Source organism: Oncorhynchus kisutch, linkage group LG13 (assembly GCF_002021735.2).
Source record: "Oncorhynchus kisutch isolate 150728-3 linkage group LG13, Okis_V2, whole genome shotgun sequence".
Classification (NCBI taxonomy): domain Eukaryota; kingdom Metazoa; phylum Chordata; class Actinopteri; order Salmoniformes; family Salmonidae; genus Oncorhynchus; species Oncorhynchus kisutch.
Genome location: NC_034186.2, coordinates 30,137,524 through 30,158,171, shown reverse-complemented (window position 1 = coordinate 30,158,171; position 20,648 = coordinate 30,137,524). Strand labels below are relative to the sequence as shown.

The following is a 20,648-nucleotide window of genomic DNA, read 5'->3' as shown; positions in this document are numbered from 1 at the left end:
AAGCCCAAAACTCTTCTGAGGGGCTTAGAGGGATTCACAGGAGCTTGAATATCTTCCTTGACCTTCAGTTATTATTGGTATTTCTGAACACATTTGAGTGGGGATATTATTTTTGAAGGCATACAGTTGAAGTCAGAAGTTTACATACACCTTAGCCAAATACATTTAAACTGTTTTTCACAATTCCTGACATTTAATCCTTGTAAAAATTCCCTATCTTAGGTCAGTAAGAATCACCACTTTATTTTAAGAATGTGAAATTTCAGAATAATAGTAGAGTGATTTATTTCAGCTTTTATTTCTTTCATCACATTCCCAGTGGGTCAGACGTTTACATACACTCAATTAGTATTTGGTAGCATTGCCTTTAAATTGTTTAATTTAGGTCAAATGTTTTGGGTAGCCTTCCACAAGCTTCCCACAATAAGTTGGGTGAATTTTGGCCCATTCCTCCTGACAGAGCTGGTGTAACTGAGTCAGGTTTGTAGGCCTCCTTGCATGCACACGCTTTTTCAGTTTTCTATGGGATTGAGGTCAGGGCTTTGTGATGGCCACTCCAATACCGTGACTTTGTTTTCCTTAAGCCATATTGCCACAACTTTGGAAGTATGCTTGGGGTCATTGTCCATTTGGAAGACCCATTTGCGACCAAGCTTTAACTTCTGACTGATGTCTTCAGATGTTGCTTCAACATATCCACATCATTTTCCATTCCTCATGATGCCATCTATTTTGTGAAGTGCACCAGTCCCTCCTGCAGCAAAGCACCCCCACAACATGATGCTGCCACCCCGGTGCTTCACATTTGGGATGTTGTTCTTCGGCTTGCAAGCCGCCTCCTTTTTCCTCCAAACATAACGATGGTAATTATGGCCAAACAGTTCTATTTTTGTTTCATCAGACCAGAGGACATTTCTCCAAAAAGTACCATCTTTATCCCCATGTGCAGTTGCAAACCGAAGTCTGGCTTTTTTATGGCGGTTTTGGAACCGTGGCTTCTTCGTTGCTGAGCGGCCTTTCACATTAGGTCGATATAGGACTCGTTTTACTGTGGATAAAGATACGTTTGTACCTGTTTCCTCCAGCATCTTCACAAGGTCCTTTGCTGTTGTTCTGGGATTGATTTGCACTTTTCGCACAAAAGTATGTTCATCTCTAGGAGACCGAACGTGTCTCCTTCCTGAGCGGTATGACGGCTGCATGGTCCCATGGTGTTTATACTTGCGTACTATTGTTTGTACAGATGAACATGGTACCTTCAGGCTTTTGGAAATCGCTTCCAAGGATGAACCAGACTTGTGGAGGTCTACACTTTTTTCTAAGGTCTTGGTTGATTTCTTTAGATTTTCCCATGACTTCAAGCAAAGAGGCACTGAGTTTGAAGGTAGGCCTTGAAATACATCCACAGGTACACCTCCAATTGACTCAAATTATGTCAATTAGCCTATCAGATGCTTCTAAAGCCATGACATAATTTTCCAAGCTGTTTAAAGGCACAGTCAACTTAGTGTATGTAAACTTCTGACCCACTGGAATTGTGATACAGTGAATTATAAGTGAAATAATCTGTCTGTAAACAATTGTTGGAAAATTACTTGTCATGCACAAAGTAAATGTCCTAACCGACTTGCCAAAACTATAGTTTGTTAACAAAACAATTTGTGGAGTGGTTGAAAAACAAGTTTTAATGATTCTAATCTAAGTGTATGTAAACTTCTGACTTCAACTGTATATGGCAGAGTTTTTTCGGGATCAAATAGATTAGAGACTTAGGTGGTGGGTGTGGCAATGGGCACGGTCTGCCATCTGCACAGTTTTTTAGAGGCCCCCCCATCTTGATGATCTAGAGACATTTTTATAATTAAGCCAATTTTCTGCAAATCTACAAATGTTTCCCATGGATCTGAGAGAATGTGTGCCAATTTTTAAAGCTAATTTCCTCATTCTATGCATTTTGCTATTGCCAATGCTGCTCAAACATAATAAAATCAATACTACTAGATTCTTTGTTTTTGGCATTTTCAATTCTGTCTGACTGTCTAGCTTTTATTTTGTTGATTGTTAGTTCTCAAAGATTATATTATAAAAACAATATCTATAGGTCCCTCATCTTCTTTACGTACTTTATGTCTGTTTTTTCACACTGAAAGCATTTTTCCATCCTGATTTCAATGGCAGAAAAGTCCCTGTATTGGTTTCACTGTGCAGTCTCACTTCAGGGAGAGTAATGATTAAGTGAACCCCGGCGTCCAAAGACCAGCGCTGCACCCCATGCTATTTACACAGTTCAAATGAAGAGAGAATATTGAAGTGAAGTTGGGACACCACATCAGCCACCGTGTTCTCTCGACAAAGTATCTCTCCGCCAACATAAAGATGAATCTTAAAACCTCTGTCAGGCCTGAGCAGTGAATATCGTCTTTTCAGTTCATTACCACATGGGGCACCCCTGTTGTTCCACTCACTCATTGTCCTTTGCTAACTCAACACTTTGGAACGTTTATTTTGCTTAGCCTATATAAGCTCAGCAAAAAAAGAACCGTCCTCTCACGGTCAACTGTTTATTTTCAGCAAACGTAACGTGTAAATATTTGTATGAGCATAAGATTCAAGAAGACATAAACTGAACAAGTAACAGAAATTGAATAATGTATCCCTGAACATAGGGGGGGGGGTAAAAATCAAAAGTAACAGTCAGTATCTGGTATGGCCACCAGCTGCATTAACTACTGCAGTGCATCTCCTCCTCATGGACTGCACAAGATTTGCCAGTTCTTGCTGTGAGATGTTACCTTACTCTTTCACCAAGGCACCTGCAAGTTCCCAGACATTTCTGGGGGGAATGGCCCTAGCCCTCACCCTCTGATCCAACAGGTCCCAGACATGCTCAATGGAATTGAGATCCAGGCTCTTCGCTGGCCATGGCAGAACACTGACATTCCTGTCTTGCAGGAAATCACGCGCAGTATGGCTGGTGGCATTGTCATGCTGGAGGGTCATGTCAGGATGAGCCTGCAGGAAGGGAACCACATGAGGGAGGAGGATGTCTTCCCTGTAACGCACAGCATTGAGATTGCCTGCAATGACAACAAGCTCAGTCTGATGATGCTGTGACACACCGCCCCAGACCATGATGGACCCTCCATCTCCACCTCGATCCCGCTCCAGAGTACAGGCCTCTGTGTAACGCTCATTCCGTCGATGATCAACACGAATCCGACCATCACCCCTGGTGAGACAAAACCGTGACTTGTCAGTGAAGAGCACTTTTTGCCAGTCCTGTCTGGTCCAGCGGCGGTGGGTTTGTGCCCATAGGCGACATTGCCGGTAATGTCTCGTGAGGACCTGCCTTACAACAGGCCTACAAGCCCCCAGTCCAGCCTCTCTCAGCCTATTGAGGACAGTCTGAGCACTGATGGAGGGATTGTGTGTTCCTGGTGTAACTTGGGCTGTTGTTGTTGCCATCCTGTACCTGTCCCGCAGGTGTGATGTTCGGATGTACTGATCCTGTGCGGGTGTTGTTACACATGGTTTGTCACTGCGAGGACGATCAGCTGTCCGTCCTGTCTCCCTGTAGCACTGTCTTAGGCGTCTCACAGTACGGACATTGCAATTTATTGCCCTGGCCACATCTGCAGTCCTCATGCCTCCTTGCAGCATGCCTAAGGCACATTCACGCAGATGAGCAGGGACCCTGGCATCTTTCTTTTGGTATTTTTCAGAGTCAGTAGAAAAGCCTCTTTAGTGTCCTAAGTTTTTGTAACTGTGGCCTTAATTGCCTACTGTCTGTAAGCTGTTAGTGTCTTAACGACCGTTCCACAGGTGCGTGTTCATTAATTGATTATGGTTCATTGAATAAGCATGGGAAACAGTGTTTAAAACCTTTACAATGAAGATCTGTGAAGTAATTCATAAAAATCTGAATAATCTTTGAAAGACAGGGTTCTGAAAAAGGGACGTTTCTTTTTTTGCTGAGTTTATTTGGGCATAGAGGCTAAACACTAATAATTCAAATGTGTTTAGGAGCTGTAGTTCAGAGTGCTAGGGAAAGTAGTGTTGTTGCTCCGGTTGTGGCTGAAGGGTAGCTGACACTGACTCTTTTGTTTGGGCTGCACGGTGGTCAAATCTCCCCACTGCAAAATGGGCACGTCGCCAGGCAGAGTTCTCTTCCTGTAACATTTGAGCATCCTCAGTGGCATTTAAAAAATATATCAGATTCCCTCCATACTGTTCTGTCTGTGTGATTTGATAACATTCAGAATCCAGTCCTTAATGCTACAGTTGTTCTCTGGTAAGGTAAAGCACTGGGTGCGCTAGCAGTTAGGGCATCAGAGAGGCACCACTGTCCACTACAGTGTCTACTGTTTCCAGCTCGGAAGCCGAAGCATATATCATCATGGATTAGACATCGTTGCCTGTTCCACTGGTTCAAAGCAGCACAATATGGTCATTGATACCGTTCTTTCAGCATAACATACTTAGGATGGCTTTCCTGGGGCCCCCTTTCTTTGATTCTGTTAGTCCCTGGTTCCCATTTCACCTTGTTACAGTGCTCTGTATAGCACACATACCTGAAGTCAAACAGAGTGGGAAAAGTTATGTCAATGTTTTTTTTTTTACTTTTTCAAACTAATCCTTATTTAAAGCTTTAAATTGACAGTTAGAAATGGGACGTGACATTTATTTTCAGAAAGCATGCATATGAATACATGAGTTTTTTTTTCTTGTTTCCAGTTTGGGCTTGGACAATAAGAAATCCACCAGAAGCCCTGGCCTGTCTCCAGCTGGCTCTCCTACAGGCTCTGGTTCTCCTCGTGTGTCTCCAGGCAGCGCCTCCCTAGCCGGGGCAGACACCCTGGGCCTGGGGTCCGGCTCTCCTCACTCCTCAGCCCGCCCCAGCTCATCCTCTTCCCAGTCGTCTTCAGCCAGAGCAGAGCCCAAGGCTGCAGGTATACCACCTAGAAATACCCACTCAGCAGTTTAAATACATACCAGTATTGCCTATCTACAGTGCCCTCGGAAGGTATTCATACCCCTTCACTTATTCCACATTGTGTTGCGTTATAGCCCGAATTGAAATCGGATTAAATAAATACAAAATCTCACCTATCTATACACAATACCCCATAATGACAAAGTAAAAACATGTTTTTAGATTTCAAATTAGTTGAAAATCAAATAGAGAAATGTCTCATTTGCATATCTATTCACACCCCGGAGTCAATACTTGATAGAATCACCTTTGGCAGCGATTACAGCTAAGAGTCTATCTGGGTAAAACTCTAAGAACTTTGCACACCTGGTATGTACAATATTTGTACATTATTTTTTTAATTCTTCAAGCTCTGTCAAGTTGGTTGTTGATCATTGCTAGACAGCTATTTTCAAGTCATAGATTTTCAAGCAGGTTTAAGTCTTCTTGGCAAGCAACTCCAGTGCATATTTGGCATTATGTTTTAGGTAATTGTCCAGCTGAAAGGTGAATTTGTCTTCCAGTGTCTGTTGGAAAGCACACTGAACCAGGTTTTCCTCTACGATTTTGCCTGTGCTTATCTCTATTCCATTTATTTTTATCCTTAAAAACTCCCTAGTTCTTGCCTGATACAGCCACCACCTTGCTTGAAAATATTAAGAGTGGTAGTGGTGTTTTGATATTTCTTTGTCACATTTTTTTCAGTTTTCCTTTAGTGCCTTATTGCAAACAGGATGCATGTTTTGGACTAGTTTTATTCTGTTCAGGCTTCCTTTTCACTCTGTCATTTAGGTTTGTGTTGTGGATTAACTACAATGTTGTTGATCCATCCTTAGTTTTCTCCTAGCACAGCCATTAAACTCTGCAACTGTTTTCAAGTCACCATTGGCCTCATGGTTAAATTTTCTACATTTTACATTTCAGTATTTTAGCGGACGCTCTAATCCAGAGCGATTTACAGGAGCAATTAGTGTAAAGTGCCTTGCTCAATGACACAGTGACACATTTTTCACCTCATTAGTTCGGGGACTTAACGCAGCGACCTTTCAGTTACTGGCACAACACTCTTAACTGCTAGGCTACCTGATAGTTGCCGGAGAGGAAGGAAACTGAGTTAGCAAGGATGCCTGTATCTTTGTAGTGACTGGGTATATTGATACACCATCCAAAGTGTAATTAATAACTTCACCATGCTCAAAGGGATATTCAATGTTTGCTTTTTTTGAAAATGTATTTGTGAGACATGGAAAACCTGTCTCACAAATCTGTGTTTGAAATTAACTGCTCGATTGAGTGACCTTACAATTATCTGTATGTGTGGGGTACAGAGATGAGGTAGGTATCATAAAATAATGTTAAACACTATTATTGCACACAGAGTGAGTCCATGACACTTGTGGCTTGTTAAGCACATGTAGGCTTGCCATAACAAAGGGGTTGTATACTTGACTCAAGACATTTCAGCTTTTCATTTCTTATTAATTTGTAAACATTTCAGAAAATATAATTCCACTTTGACAGTATTTAAATTCCGGCTGTAACAAGGTCTAGGGGTGTGAATACTTTCTGAAGGCACTGTACTATCCATGTCTTAACTCTCCCTCTCTTTTTTTCTATCTGTCTCTTTATTGTCCAGGTGATCTCCACTACACCCCAGGGGTGTTGCAGCAGCGTATGTCTGCAGAACTCAATTACCTGGAATCTATAGAGGAGTCAGTGCGTCAGCTGGGTGACGTGGAGAGGCTGAGGGGCGTGTCTCTGGCTCAGCATGAAAGCGTCTCGCTCGCCCAAATACTCAAGGTGATAGATGCTAACCCACCAATCAGAACACCTGAAGATTGCTAACAATATGTTTAGATGCTTAGTATAGTGCAGCTGCACTTTTGAAACATTACCTAAGGCACTTTTGGCCTGTTCGTTATGTTCTGGTAGTCTTCATTCGCCTTTTCCCATAGGTCCTGACCTTTGACCTCTAACCTTTCAGGCGCAGCAGCAGCGGCACGAGCGTGACCTTTATGAGCTGAAGGTGAAGGCAGAGCAGGAGGCACTGGAGACCCAACGTCAGCTGGAGGAGACACGGCAGAAAGCAGCCAGGGTACTGTACACACAGCACTGGCATTTAGAACGAGCAACTCTGCAGAATACAGAAAGGAATCACCTAGAGTTAGAACCATGCCCCAACTTGGTAGATTGTTGATACTCTGAAGGAGGGCTTCATATTTGCAAAACACCTTTAATATTTATAGAACGCAATCAAACTTCACTGCATTTATTGTGAGATGAGAGCTATTTTATTAGACGTGTGTAGACCGTGTAGTGTGATTCACTAACTGAACTGTGTGTGTGTCGTTGCAGGCTCACGTGGAGCTGCAGGAGAACATGGCTCAGACCCAGCAGCAGTCTCTGGGAGGCATGCAGGAGGCCACCACTAAGATGATCAGCCAACAGGCTGAGTCTGTACGCTATACGGCCGAAGCTGCCCGCCAGATCAAAGAGGTGAGAACACTCCCTCTCCACTCTTTTCTCTACAGCCAGTCACTGGCGTTGGTTTTTGTTTGTTTCCTCAAAACTACATGTTGTATTGAAATGAGGAAAATATTACAAATATGCAAATAATTACCGTCTACTTTAGGTTGGGTTAAGTCTGCTTTTCAGTTGATACAAGTTGCTCTCTCTCCCAGATGACCGATCTGGCACGTTCTCAGATTGCTGGAGCCATAGGTGTCCCTGCTGCTGCTCCCATCACCACCCTGTTTGACCAGCAGAGGCAGCATCACCAGAGCTTCATGAAGCAGCTCCAGTCCCGCACTGACACAGAGAGCTCCAGGAGTGAGGTGTCTGCTGCCTGGACCAGGACTGAGGATCCCCTCTCCTCCCTGGACAGCCGTTCTGACTCCATCCCCTCCAGGAGACCCACCCTCAGGTACTGGGTCTTTCACACACTGGAGCCTCACAGACACCAGGGATCTTTCCTTGTTAGCTCACTTGACTTGGTCAGGAAAAACTTATTCCCATTTATAGGAATTACCTTGACTCAATACTCAATTGTTTTTCTATCTCCCCTGTCCCCTCTGCCTTGCTTTCCTCCCCAGTGGTGGAGAGAGTAGCAGCCACATGAGTCCCTCCCTGGCCTCATCTGACAAGAAGGAGAGGAGGAAGGCTGAGACAGGAAACAGCTCAGTGGAGGAGGAGGCCCATACAGCAGCTGATGACTCCATCCCCAGTGACAGTGTACAGTCCCTACTGGATGAGAAAGGTAAGGCCTGGGCTCATAGCACGCATTGTGGGATCTGGAGATGGACCATTATCAAGCAGGCAGTGTATAACCATAATTTATGATACATATACAGTGGGGCAAAAAAGTATTTAGTCAGCCACCAATTGTGCAAGTTCTTCCACTTAAAAAAGTGAGAGAGGCCTGTAATTTTCATCATAGGTACACTTCAACTATGACCGACAAAATTAGAAAAAAAATCCAGAAAATCACATTGTAGGATTTTTAATGAATTTATTTGCAAATTATGGTGGAAAATTAAGTATTTGGTCAATAACAAAAGTTTCTCAATACTTTGTTATATACCCTTTGTTGGCAATGACAGAGGTCAAACGTTTTCTGTAAGTCTTCACAAGGTTTTCACACACTGTTGCTGGTATTTTGGCCCATTCCTCGATGCAGATCTCCTCTAGAGCAGTGATGTTTTGTGGCTGTTGCTGGGCAACACGGACTTTCAACTCCCTCCAAAGATTTTCTATGGGGTTGAGATCTGGAGACTGGCTAGGCCACTCCAGGACTTTGAAATGCTTCTTACGAAGCCACTCCTTCGTTGCCCGGGCGGTGTGTTTGGGATCATTGTCATGCTGAAAGACCCAGCCACGTTTCATCTTCAATGCCCTTGCTGATGGAAGGAGGTTTTCACTCAAAATCTCACGATACATGGCCCCATTCATTCTTTCCTTTACACGGATCAGTCGTCCTGGTCCCTTTGCAGAAAAACAGCCCCAAAGCATGATGTTTCCACCCCCATGCTTCACAGTAGGTATGGTGTTCTTTGGATGCAACTCAGCATTCTTTGTCCTCCAAACACAACGAGTTGAGTTTTTACCAAAAAGTTATATTTTGGTTTCATCTGACCATATGACATTCTCCCAATCATCATCTTCTGGATCATCCAAATGCTCTTTAGCAAACTTCCTACGGGCCTGGACATGTACTGGCTTAAGCAGGGGGACACGTCTGGCAGGATTTGAGTCCCTGGCGGCGTAGTGTGTTACTGATGGTAGGCTTTGTTACTTTGGTCCCAGCTCTCTGCAGGTCATTCACTAGGTCCCCCCGTGTGGTTCTGGGATTTTTGCTCACTGTTCTTGTGATCATTTTGACCCCACGGGGTGAGATCTTGCGTGGAGCCCCAGGTCGAGTATCAGTGGTCTTGTATGTCTTCCATTTCCTAATAATTGCTCCCACAGTTGATTTCTTCAAACCAAGCTGCTTACCTATTGCAGATTCAGTCTTCCCAGCCTGGTGCAGGTCAACAATTTTGTTTCTGGTGTCCTTTGACAGCTCTTTGGTCTTGGCCATAGTGGAGTTTGGAGTGTGACTGTTTGAGGTTGTGGACAGGTGTCTTTTATACTGATAACAAGTTCAAACAGGTGCCAGAGGAGGACAGAGGAGCCTCTTAAAGAAGAAGTTACAGGTCTGTGAGAGCCAGAAATCTTGCTTGTTTGTAGGTGACCAAATACTTATTTTCCACCATAATTTGCAAATAAATTAATAAAAAATCCTACAATGTGATTTTCTGGAATTTCTTTTCTCATTTTGTCTGTCATAGTTGAAGTGTACCTATGATAAATTACAGGCCTCATCTTTTTAAGTGGGAGAACTTGCACAATTGGTGGCTGACTAAATACTTTTTTGCCCACTGTACTCCCATCCATATGTATTTGGACAGTGAAGCAAAATATTTTATTTTGGTTGTATACTCCAGCGTTTTAGATTTGAGAGAGAATGTTTCATATTAGGCGATAGTATAGAATGTCAGCTTTATTTGAAGGTGTATTTATACATATCAGTTTTACCATTTTAGAAATGAAATAACTTTATGTATCCTGTCCCCCCCCGTTTGAAGTAGTTGTAAGTATAGTTTATTAAAGTAGTCATAAGTTTTGTGTTTGGTCGACTAAATGCATGAATTGCTTTCATTTCTAAACAGTAAAACAGATAAATAAAAGGTGACGTTCTGTCCTGTAACCTCATATAAAACCAAATTTAACATAGCTTCACTTTCCAAATATGTATGGAGGAGAGAGTAAACAACCTGGAGTCTCTTAGAAAGTTATCTATGTTTCCTCTCTCCAATCTGTCCCCATACAGACAGCACCTCAGTTGCTACAGAGTACTCTCTGAAGTTTGATGAGTCCATGACGGAAGATGAGATTGAGGAACGTTCGTTCCGCTCTCTGCTTCCCTCTGAGTCCCACCGGCGGGGAGCGGTGGAGAAGAGAGGTCCCCGTGAGGACTCAGACAACCAACCCAGTCAGGAGAAGACCACGGAACAGGACAGCTCCAAGGTTAGTATGCCACCTCATCTCAATAGTTGTAATTCTGGCAAAATAGCAAGGCTACTCAAATAATGATTGGCCTCCACAGTACTGAAGTCCTAGCACTTATACAAAAGCTTAAGTGTACTAGTTTACTTGGAGAGGTTTCTGCCTATCCTTGAATTAACTAGTGCATAATGCTTAACTAGCATTTAGCCCTATTTGACCTCATTAATGGTGAACTTATATCTTCTCTAGTATTTTGGCAGCAGCATCTGTCCTCGCTCTTAATGTCAAGCCACAGTGGCAGCTCCCTGCCTCTCTGAAGGGCTCAGTGTTCAGTCCCTGAGATGAGGTATGGGGGAGTGTGTCTGGGCATATTGAGGCCAGGAAAGACCTGCCTGCCTTGTGGGCTCCACTGGCAAGGGCATCAGAGAGACTGGGAAAGCCTGCTCAACTCATTTCTACCCTGGGAACAATACATGTGCTGTGTTCCCCAGTCCGCTTAACTGCTCCTAGGAGATTCCCTTCCTGGCTGTATCCCTCTCTCCCCAACCTGTACTCAGTCCTCTCAAACCCAACATGTGGAGGAGAGGTCGGCCGTGGTGCAGCTAAGATAGGGTGGAGAACCATACACTGTTGTTCACACCTGGCTGCCACATGTGGAGATGATCTTGTACAAACCTTGGCCTTCATTGGGCCCGGGTGTTTTTATTTGAATGGACTTATAAATGTTATGTTGTAAATAAATGTTGTAAATACCTATGTAGCAACCACTCCCACGCCTCAGTCTGTTTGCCAGCCGAATAAACATTTTAACCAGTGGCCAGAGTGATTTTTCCATCTATCACTGTTTGCTCTCTGTGTATGCCCGGTTTCCTGACTGATAAGGCTTTGTGTTATCTGTGTGTGAGTGACTCACTGTCCCCTCTTCCTCTACCTCTCTGCCCCCCCCCCATAGCAGCAGCAGGATGGCAGCATGCCCTTCTCTAGCGGGCAGGACAGCTTCTCCAGGTTCACCATGGACATGGTGCGTCAGTACATGAAGGAAGAAGAGGTGCGCGCCCACCACCAGAGCTCCCTGCTGCGCCTGCGACAGAAGGCCCTTAAGGAGAAGACCAAGGCCGAGCTTGCCTGGCTGGAGCATCAGAAAAGGCACTGGTTTACTTTTATTAGGATCCATGTTGTCCAAATGAATAGTGTCTCATTCCCCGCTAAATTCAATGTTTTGTTTTCTGTCATGTCCTCCAATGATTCATATACAGTAACCACTAGAGAAATTCAACAGAACACATTGACCAAAACTAGACTCCATTTGGCACTTCTGTCCTCATTTTGCATTCATGATCTCACTTTCTCCTTTCTGACCACATAGGCGCTTCAGAGACAAGGGTGAAGATGACAAGATGCCGCCCATCAGAAAGAAGCAAAGAGGCCTACTGATGAAACTTCAACAGGAGCAGGTAACTAACTCACAACTAACTTACTAAGGGCTTGAGTCAGTCTGTGACGCTGAAGTTCAGCACTATGGTGTGATTGACATTTAAAGGCAATTTTTCCTCATTCATGGAGACTGCATTCACGGTAAACTCAGCATTTGTCTGCTCATCGCAAAGTACCTTTCAATTTGAAGCACACTATGGCACTTAACTTCAGCGTTACGGATTGAATCGAGCCTTAAATCTCTGCACATCTCACCTGCTGAGTGACCATGACCCTGTGTGTGTGGCGTCCAGGCAGAAATCAAGTGTCTGCAGGAGGCCAACAAGGCAGCCAGGAAGGAGAGGCAGCTGCTGCTCAAACAGCAGGAGGAGATAGAGAGGATGAGATACACCACCCTCAAGCTGAAGGAGCGCCTCAAGTGTGCCAGCACCGGTGACACCCCACCAGTCAGTACTACCACCACCTTTCATCTTATTCCTATCTGAGACGCATACACTTCTTATTCATGGAGATACTGAACTTCAGAAAGACATGCTTTTTTTGTTATTCATATGTCTAAAACAATGCTACATGGTCTCATAAAGAGTTGAAATGATCCTTCTGTGTCCTACAGGAGACTCCAGTGTCAGAGCCCATAGATGGGGCAGCTTCCCCCAGTGCTGCGATAACAGACGGGGACGTGCGCAGTGCCTCTCCTCTCTCAGTGTCTGGCAGTGAGACCAGCAGCATCATGCAGAAGCTCAAGAAGATGCGCTCTCACATGGAGGAGAAGTAATTTTCTCTTCTATTAACCTATTAATAACCACACTGTCCAAATTTCTATTGACAACTCAAATGTCTAATTGACAGTCATGGGCTCTTTTTTTTTCAACTTTAGGGGTTATAACAGGATTCACTAAGATGGCTGATATTATGCCACCATTCTGGTCACTGAATATTACTTTATACCAACTTTTAAACAGCTGAAATTACCATATTTGATAACCATATCTTTATGGGTGTGATTGTTGTCATACACTGATGATTGAACAAAACTATAATCCTGTTCTCACATTGGCCATGTCAATCATTCAAGCTGTTTGCTTTATTAGTCACAAGGAATTAGCTAGCCACCTCAGAGCTTCTCTTAGTGAAAACGATTGAATCCAAATCACTATTGCCTTGTGAAAGTGGGGGAATGGCTTGACTAGACACCCTGATCCTTAACCTGTGGTGTGTATACGAATATAAGCATGCTTCCTGTCCTCTATAGATAGAGTGCGTTCTCTCTAACCCCTGTACTAATCATTGGAATATTAACAATATGAACCAGAGCAGATATGTATTGTAAAATATCTGTCTGGAGTCTCGTACACGCAACCTGTGCAGGTTTACGTCTGTGTTAAAAATGTGGTTTTGTGACTCTGGGGCTCACATGATGGTTATACAACCAGACTTGCACACTGACTGAACTCATTTGTGTACTTGAACATTCTGCAGTACAGGTCCTAACACACGTTCAGGTGTTGTGGCGTTTTAGGATTGTGAATTTTCTTTCAAGAACATCATCAGTACTAATTCTAGAGCTGATAATTCCTTGAATTTATAAAATGACCAAATAACACAAACTGAATGTACGTAATGTCACGGCTAAACATGGGAGGTCGCTGTCAATTTGAGCCGAGACTTTATTTTCTATAGGGAACTAACAAGCTGCTTGTAGCCATGCCTCTGTCTGCTCGCTAGCTTTGGTCTTCTAACAATCTGCCCTTTCATTATGTAAACAGCCTCTCTTTGAATCATGCCCTAGTGTTGTTATTATTATTGTTGTGTTGATCATAGTGAAGGTTTGTGTGCTTTTAGCCTGGATTTTATTCTAATGAAGTCCAAATCAGTAGTTAAAAACATTAACAATATGATCACCCACCACGTGTGCAACTTTTTGCAAAAATAATCTAATCTCCCCAAATTCCTTAATCCAGTGCATTTAATTAAGCAGAAGCATTATGTCCAATGGGGTGCAAAATGAGACAAAGGCCTCTCTCTCTTAACCCTTAAGGATGATCATTTATCAATCACGCCTAGCTCCTGTCTCTGGTACCGCCACCACTGCACGCATTCACACATGGCTACACATTACTAGACACCAGCGATTCATTGTAGTCCGGCTCCAAAGACAAACACGCACTACATCTTTGCCATTGTCCTGGCTCACGTCTGATGAAAAGGACTGGGTTTTAATACCCCACTGCCAACAACACAAAGCCCTGGCGCAGTAATTAAGTACATTCATTCTCTTAGAATGAAACATGAAACATTCGGTGCAATAAAACACATGCTTACTCACTGCTGTCTTCTCTCTCTCCCCCTCTTGTCTCTGTGGTTGTTTTTCTATTACTTCCTAATCTCTCTATTTTGCTGTTTTTTCCCCTCATTTTCCAACTCATGTTTGGTTGTTTTTCTCTGTGTGTCATGTGTCCCCTTGCTTTGTTTTGTTGTAGACACTGCTCTCCTGTGCACTACTTCTTCTGTGTGTTTACGGCCCACCACTGGGCCTCTCTCAGTCTCTGTTTCCCCAATCTCCATCCCAACCTCCAGCTGTTTATCTACAACCAGTTGGTCAGGTACAGTGCTGCTCTCGCCTCTCACTGCTGCCTCTGTCCCATGGAGCATGCTTGTGTTCAGCCACTACCACTAGTGGAAGCATGGGTGGAATGGTGTGTGGGGGGGGGATGCTAGGGTCTTGCCAGGTTATTTTTATTTTTTCTCCAATAATTGGGGAATTGAAAGCTTGAAAAACACAAACCAAACGCAAACCAAAGTCACCAGGCATTGCATGTACGATCACAACTGTATGCATGAAGGGGCACAGAAGTAATACAATTCAAAAAGAAGTGAAAAACAAAAGGCATTTCTGTCAATAATAATATGACCTCTCTTTGACATGCTTCGGTCAAAGGTCATATTCATGTTAATATGGTTGGCCTGATTAAGCGAGACTCTCCCATTGAACAGCGAGAGCTCACTGTGGTGTTGCTTGGAGGCGCTCATTTAACTCTCATTCAGAGTGAATAAATCATGATCTGCATCTCCTAATATTCCTCGTATTCATGCCACTCACTACTTAGTTGGAACAAAGTCCCTAAGATGAAATGCTGAGATATTCGGCTACAACCCATCTATGAGAAAGACGCAGTGCCTTTGGGCGTTGCTTTAACATATGATAAAGGGTTTCATCTGATTTAATGAGCCCAGTAAATCTTCACTGATTTTCCTGATTAGGTAACTGTTGCTTGTGATAGGCTAATGAGAATATATATCAAGTGGGCTTAATATAATTGGGAACACAGTCTAGACCAAAGCCCTACAGTATCTTTCCCAACTTCAGTTTGAATTAGGCTGGTGCAAGAGGGAGTGAGACAAAGCCAAACAACACAGTACTGGTCTTGTACTAATTATAGTCAATATGCAAAATAGCTGTTTAACCTGCATTGCATAATGCACCAGTCCTTTTCAATATATGTTATAAATCCAAGCAATGGAGAAAGAATTTGAATGTTGTCTTTTCTCTCAGCAGTGTACGTGGGAAATGCATTTAGACTGTGTTGTGGAGAATTCATGTTGAAGTTACATCCATAGAGACATTTTGGATATTCTGGGGTGCGGTTCTGTATTGGACAGAGATGTTTGAGAGGTGTTAAATCAAATGCATGATGTTGGCCTGGTGATCAGGTCGCCACCACACTTTGTTTCTGTTTTTCCCCATTTTGATGAAATGCTTTTACTCTGTTGTTTGGGGAAGAGTTTGGGTGACATGTGCACTATGGTGTCAAAATGAAACCATGTCTATCAAGGTAAACATGGTTTGTTGTGTGTGTGTGTGGGCGATCCCATAGGTTTTGAGTTTGCAGTGAAGATCGGCAGGGGGTGGTTGGGTTGACTGTTTGGACTGCTGGTGGCTCTGCTAGCATCTGCAATGTTGCCATCATTTCACTGCTCCTCATGTAGATTGTGCCCTTTGTGCTTTCTCTCCTCCTCCACCCTTCTCTCCATTCCTCTGCTCCTCCCCACCATCAGGTTCCTGACCAAGCGGGAGCAGGGCTTGATGCAGCGGCGGAGGCATGCGGAGGAGCTGCTGGAGTGGAAGCAGAGGCTGGATGCTGAGGAGGCAGAGGTGAGGCACATGGAGAAGCAGGCCATGGCTGCCTGGGACAGAGAGTGTCCTAGAGACCAAGACCAGAGGTCAGAACAGGGAGAGAGCCCCAGCCCCAGCCAGCACAGCCCTGAGGGCAGAACTGACAGAGGTGAGAAAGAGGTTGTGTATGACATGAAATAAATGGGCACCTGGTAGTATACAGTGGTTTCTGTTTACTGCCTGTTATCAGGTCATGTGTTTGCTTGCCTTATGTCATGTACTTTTATGAATGACAGAACGCCATACAGTCCATCTAGCTAGCTGCATCTCAATGTTTGAGGCTGCAGGTCTATCTACTCTTGACCCATGACCTTTGTATCTCCTCAGACTCTGTGAGTGGGGGTGACTACTCCCCAGTTGTGACTGGCTCCAGTGTGCACACAGAGCTGTCTGGGTCCCAGCAGCCAGACATCCCCTCCACTGATCAGCCTCGCTCTGTCTCTGAGCTGCCCTCTGCCCAGCACAGCCCCTCTATCTACACCCAGGACTTTGACTCCCCCTCTGCGAGCAGGAGGGTAAGGCCCTGTGCATGTTGGGATTTCATGTTTTGCAGTAATGTATTAATACAGTAGAAAGACATTGATTACATGTGTTTATTAGCCTTTCCATAAGATTAGGAAATAATGTTAAAATAAATCAAAAGCAGTATGTGAAAGGAATATGGAGGGAATTGTATAATGAGTTAACAGAATCTGTTTCCCTCCTGAGCACAAATTGAGACTTTGTTAGCTCTCTTCTCATCGCTGGGCAGCTCAGTGAATGCAGGCCTTTGTCCAGGCTCCAGGACCAGTTGCTGCTTTCAGTGAATTGTCACTTCTCCTGATCAATGAATTTGTGCTACTTGATTGTTTTGTTACATGCAGTATTGTTAATCAACTGCCCTATTAGGTCAAGAAAAAAATCACTACTTTCACCCAAATTGTGAATAACATAATATGTAGTTATGAGTTAAATCATTTTAGGAATGTAAATTTTTTTGTCATTTAGCAGACACTCTTAACCAGAGCCACCTACAGGAGCAATTAGTGTAAGTGCCTTTCTCAAGGGAACAAAGACTGATTTTTCACCTAGTTTACTCGATGATTCGAACCAACGACCTATTGGTCAATGGCCCAACGCTCTTAACCGCTACCTGCAGCCATGTGCAAATGGGCTATAAGCAAGAAGACTAAATTAAGGCAGAATACGGCATATTTGAATCCATTAGGGACACTGCCTTTTTGAGTGTGTTTGTTTTTGTGTATGTGTGAGATGCTTGGCATGGTTAGTTAGTTGGAGAATGCTGTTGTGGTGAATGTGAGACTGTGTCCTAAATTCCCCTTGGAACCTATCCTTTTACTCTGTTGAACAGTCTCTACCAAAAGCCAGCCTCGACACTAACACACACCCAGAGGGCAGCAGCAGCAAGATGCAGCTCCGCTCCTCCTCCAGGACCTCCAGCCACGACCCCAAAGCCACTGACACCCCTTCAGGCATACACACAGGTGAGTTGGCCCCAATGTCTGGAGCAGTAGTCCCTTCCAAATTGGGGCATTATTTTGTATTTTCTGTTAGATATGTTGAAAGGCAGAGTATAAAGATGACTGACTGTGCAGGCATAATGTGATGCTGTAAGAAAAGGATTGTGCGTGCATTTCCCTGATGCTCAACCTGCTTAGTTGTGTTATGGGTGTATGGAAGCTTCCTACCTGTGTCACCGAGCTACATTCATAGTCCTTAAACTGTTGCTGATTCTGTGTAAATATCATGGTGGGAATTTCAATCTACAGGTTTTACCATTAACCATAACATGTACTTGTGCATGCATTTTTGGAGTATTCTATGAATGTTGGTATTGATAAACACCAAATAATGACATTTACGCCCCCCCCCCCTGCTTAGAATTTGAGTTCTGTAGCTCTAATTTGGATTACTTTATACTAATCAGTCTTGTATGGATTTAGCATTCTAACAATACTTATTGTGCCACACAGAGCCCATGTCAGATCAGAGAGATATCGAGAGCCGTATACGTGCCCTGAAAGAGGAGCTGCGCAAACGCAAGTCTGTGGTGTACCATCTGAAGAAAGAGCAGAAGAAGAGGCACAAAGAGCGTCTGAAAGCCCAGGAGGCCAGCCTACTGAAGCAGCTAGAGGTCAGTATGTGTCTGTCAGAGAATCCTAGCCTGCCCTGCTCCATTCAATGAGACATAACAAAAAGAGTGACTGACTTTTTTTGTTGTTTTCTTACGTCTAGTCCTACAATGACTTCATTGAGAAGACCAAGACTGAGTTGAATAAGGAACCAGACTCGACACCCTCTGCCAAGCCTCAAATCAAGGCCCCCATCTCAGCCACAGAGAAGCCCCAGATTAAATCACCACCTCCTTACAGGTACACCATCGCACTTCACTCTATGTATGATCCGCAAATTGATCAATTAGTCCGCTTTCATGGGATCTTAATCGGAATATTCTAATATTCTCCCACGGTCTGAAACCAGCAAAAACTGGAAGGTTGTCTCTGACTCTGAGAAAGCTGAGAAGACCCTTCCACATTCTCCAGTTGGACATGGTAGGTTGTGGATAAGCACTGTCAATAAGTGTATTTTTCTCCTCAAAATACATTCTAAGACTTAGACATTTGTGCCCATACTGTGATCATAACATACATTGTTTAATGCGTTGTTGATTTTTTTTCAGATGACCTCAGTAAATATACCTCAGGGCATGAGGAGTCCTCAGACGAGGACCCCCCTACAGTCACCCCAACTCCAGTGTATGGGAGTCCAGAGCACACCAACGGTCTAAGGGGCCTGCTGTCCCCCGAGAATCTCCCCAGGCAGCCTTCTGAGGGGGCACTCCCTCTGAGGGAGCCAGCCAGACCACAGGCCACTAACTCGGGGGATGAGAGCGTTGTCTCCAGCCTCCGGTCAGAGGTCATAGAGGAGCTGGACTCTGTGAAGTCTGAAGGCTCTGAGCATTCTCATTCCCGCTCTGAAGACCGACACTTTGACCATCTACTCAAACTTGACCTAGAGCAGAGACCAGCTTCCCAGCAGCACCAGTCTCTGTCTGAACATGTTTCCATAAAGAAAGGAGAACAAGGGCTTTCCCCGATAAGCAGTCTTGATGTTGATGAGAAATCACCATCCCCCATCAAAGAGCGATCATACAGCCCTGAGTCTGATGCTTTTTCATCAAATAGGGACTTTTCAGCCAAGGGTAAGGAAGCCTCTCCTTCAGCTGATGATTATCATGAGGACTTTGAATCCTCAGTGGAGTCATCACTCAGGGAGGACAACCAAGGCTCCAAACCTACCTCACCGTCCCGCCAAGAGACCAGGGAGGCTTCCCACAGGAGTTCACCCTTCTACAGTAGTGAGGAGGATATCGGTGAAGAGCTGAGTGAAAGATCTGGAGCTAGTTGTGGCAGTCCTTGCTCTGAAAGACTTCTGGACCTGAATAGCCAGACCAAGGATTCCCAGGAGAAGGTCATTAGTTCAAACCGTTCTCCAACTATCTCCCCTTCCCAGACACCACCTTCACAATCAGTGGATGAAATGCCTAACTTCACCATTGGGGACAGGGTTTTAGTGAGCAACGTCCAGCCTGGTACGCTTAGATTCAAGGGCCACACCAGCTTTGCCAACGGCTTCTGGGCTGGAGTAGAGCTGGACAAGTTTGAGGGAAGCAATAATGGCACCTACGATGAGGTGGTTTACTTTGAGTGTGAGGAGGGCCATGGCATCTTCGCTCCTCCAGACAAGATCTCCCATCTGCCAGATAAGTTTGAGATCTATGTGGAAACCACAGAGGATGAGGACTCTTTCCTTGACGACCAGTCTGAAGACGAGACAAAGAAACACCACATTGAGAAAACACACGGGGGGAATCTGAGAAATAGAAAAGAGGAAACATCTCAGAAGAGTTATGATTCTGAAGACAAAGGACCTACTGATGTGAATGATGGTTCAGCTGAACACAAGATAAACCTGACCAACTCGCATGAGTTCAAAGAGGGAGAGTATCCAATGTCCAATGGAAGAACCAAGACAATCATTCTGGACCTTGAAGATGTACCTACCAGTCTCTTCAGCACTGACAAAGACCGTAAGATAGCCTTGGGGGGAAAAACTCTTAATGAGACCACTACCCTCATTGAGAGGAAAGGCCTAGATACCCATCAGAAGTCTACTCCAGAGCAAACCGTGGAGAAAGACGCCCTCGGTGCTTTTGCAGATAAGCTCCTCAACAACTTAATGAAAGATGCTGTGACGCAATTCACACAGATCAGAAAGGCCAAAGAAGAGAAGATATCAGCTTATAATCAAATGCAAGATGACTTTTTTAATGATGAGGGTGGGGTAACTGTCTCCCAACCACAGTCTGTAGCACAAAGAGATGGTCTGCCCTTCTTCCTAGATGCAGAGCAAGAAGAGCAAGTCTCCTCTCCAGAACTCTGTAACCGGCCTGTGAGTTCATCTGACCCTTTCTAAAGACATTCATAGAGTAAATGTTCTAAGTGTTAAAACAAATAATTTACT

General features: G+C 44.1%; 1 protein-coding gene across 4 annotated transcripts in view; it reads left to right on the top strand.

The window, feature by feature from the left end:
* cep350 (centrosomal protein 350) overlaps positions 1 to 20,648 on the top strand; it is a 36,425-nt gene that overhangs the window by 11,166 nt on the left and 4,611 nt on the right. For 2 of the 4 annotated variants that reach the window (XM_031785974.1, XM_031785973.1), the window contains exons 16-34: positions 4,735 to 4,949; positions 6,609 to 6,772; positions 6,957 to 7,067; positions 7,328 to 7,468; positions 7,654 to 7,895; positions 8,065 to 8,228; positions 10,341 to 10,537; positions 11,469 to 11,662; positions 11,883 to 11,970; positions 12,244 to 12,396; positions 12,564 to 12,721; positions 14,431 to 14,553; positions 16,007 to 16,233; positions 16,452 to 16,639; positions 17,476 to 17,608; positions 18,098 to 18,258; positions 18,360 to 18,496; positions 18,606 to 18,676; positions 18,805 to 20,576. In XM_031785974.1, coding sequence (XP_031641834.1) covers positions 4,735 to 4,949; positions 6,609 to 6,772; positions 6,957 to 7,067; positions 7,328 to 7,468; positions 7,654 to 7,895; positions 8,065 to 8,228; positions 10,341 to 10,537; positions 11,469 to 11,662; positions 11,883 to 11,970; positions 12,244 to 12,396; positions 12,564 to 12,721; positions 14,431 to 14,553; positions 16,007 to 16,233; positions 16,452 to 16,639; positions 17,476 to 17,608; positions 18,098 to 18,258; positions 18,360 to 18,496; positions 18,606 to 18,676; positions 18,805 to 20,576 — 4,639 coding nt within the window. The remainder of the gene's footprint in view (positions 1 to 4,734; positions 4,950 to 6,608; positions 6,773 to 6,956; positions 7,068 to 7,327; positions 7,469 to 7,653; positions 7,896 to 8,064; positions 8,229 to 10,340; positions 10,538 to 11,468; positions 11,663 to 11,882; positions 11,971 to 12,243; positions 12,397 to 12,563; positions 12,722 to 14,430; positions 14,554 to 16,006; positions 16,234 to 16,451; positions 16,640 to 17,475; positions 17,609 to 18,097; positions 18,259 to 18,359; positions 18,497 to 18,605; positions 18,677 to 18,804; positions 20,577 to 20,648) is intronic. The other 2 variants (XM_031785975.1, XM_020499149.2) reach the window with 2 other exon arrangements.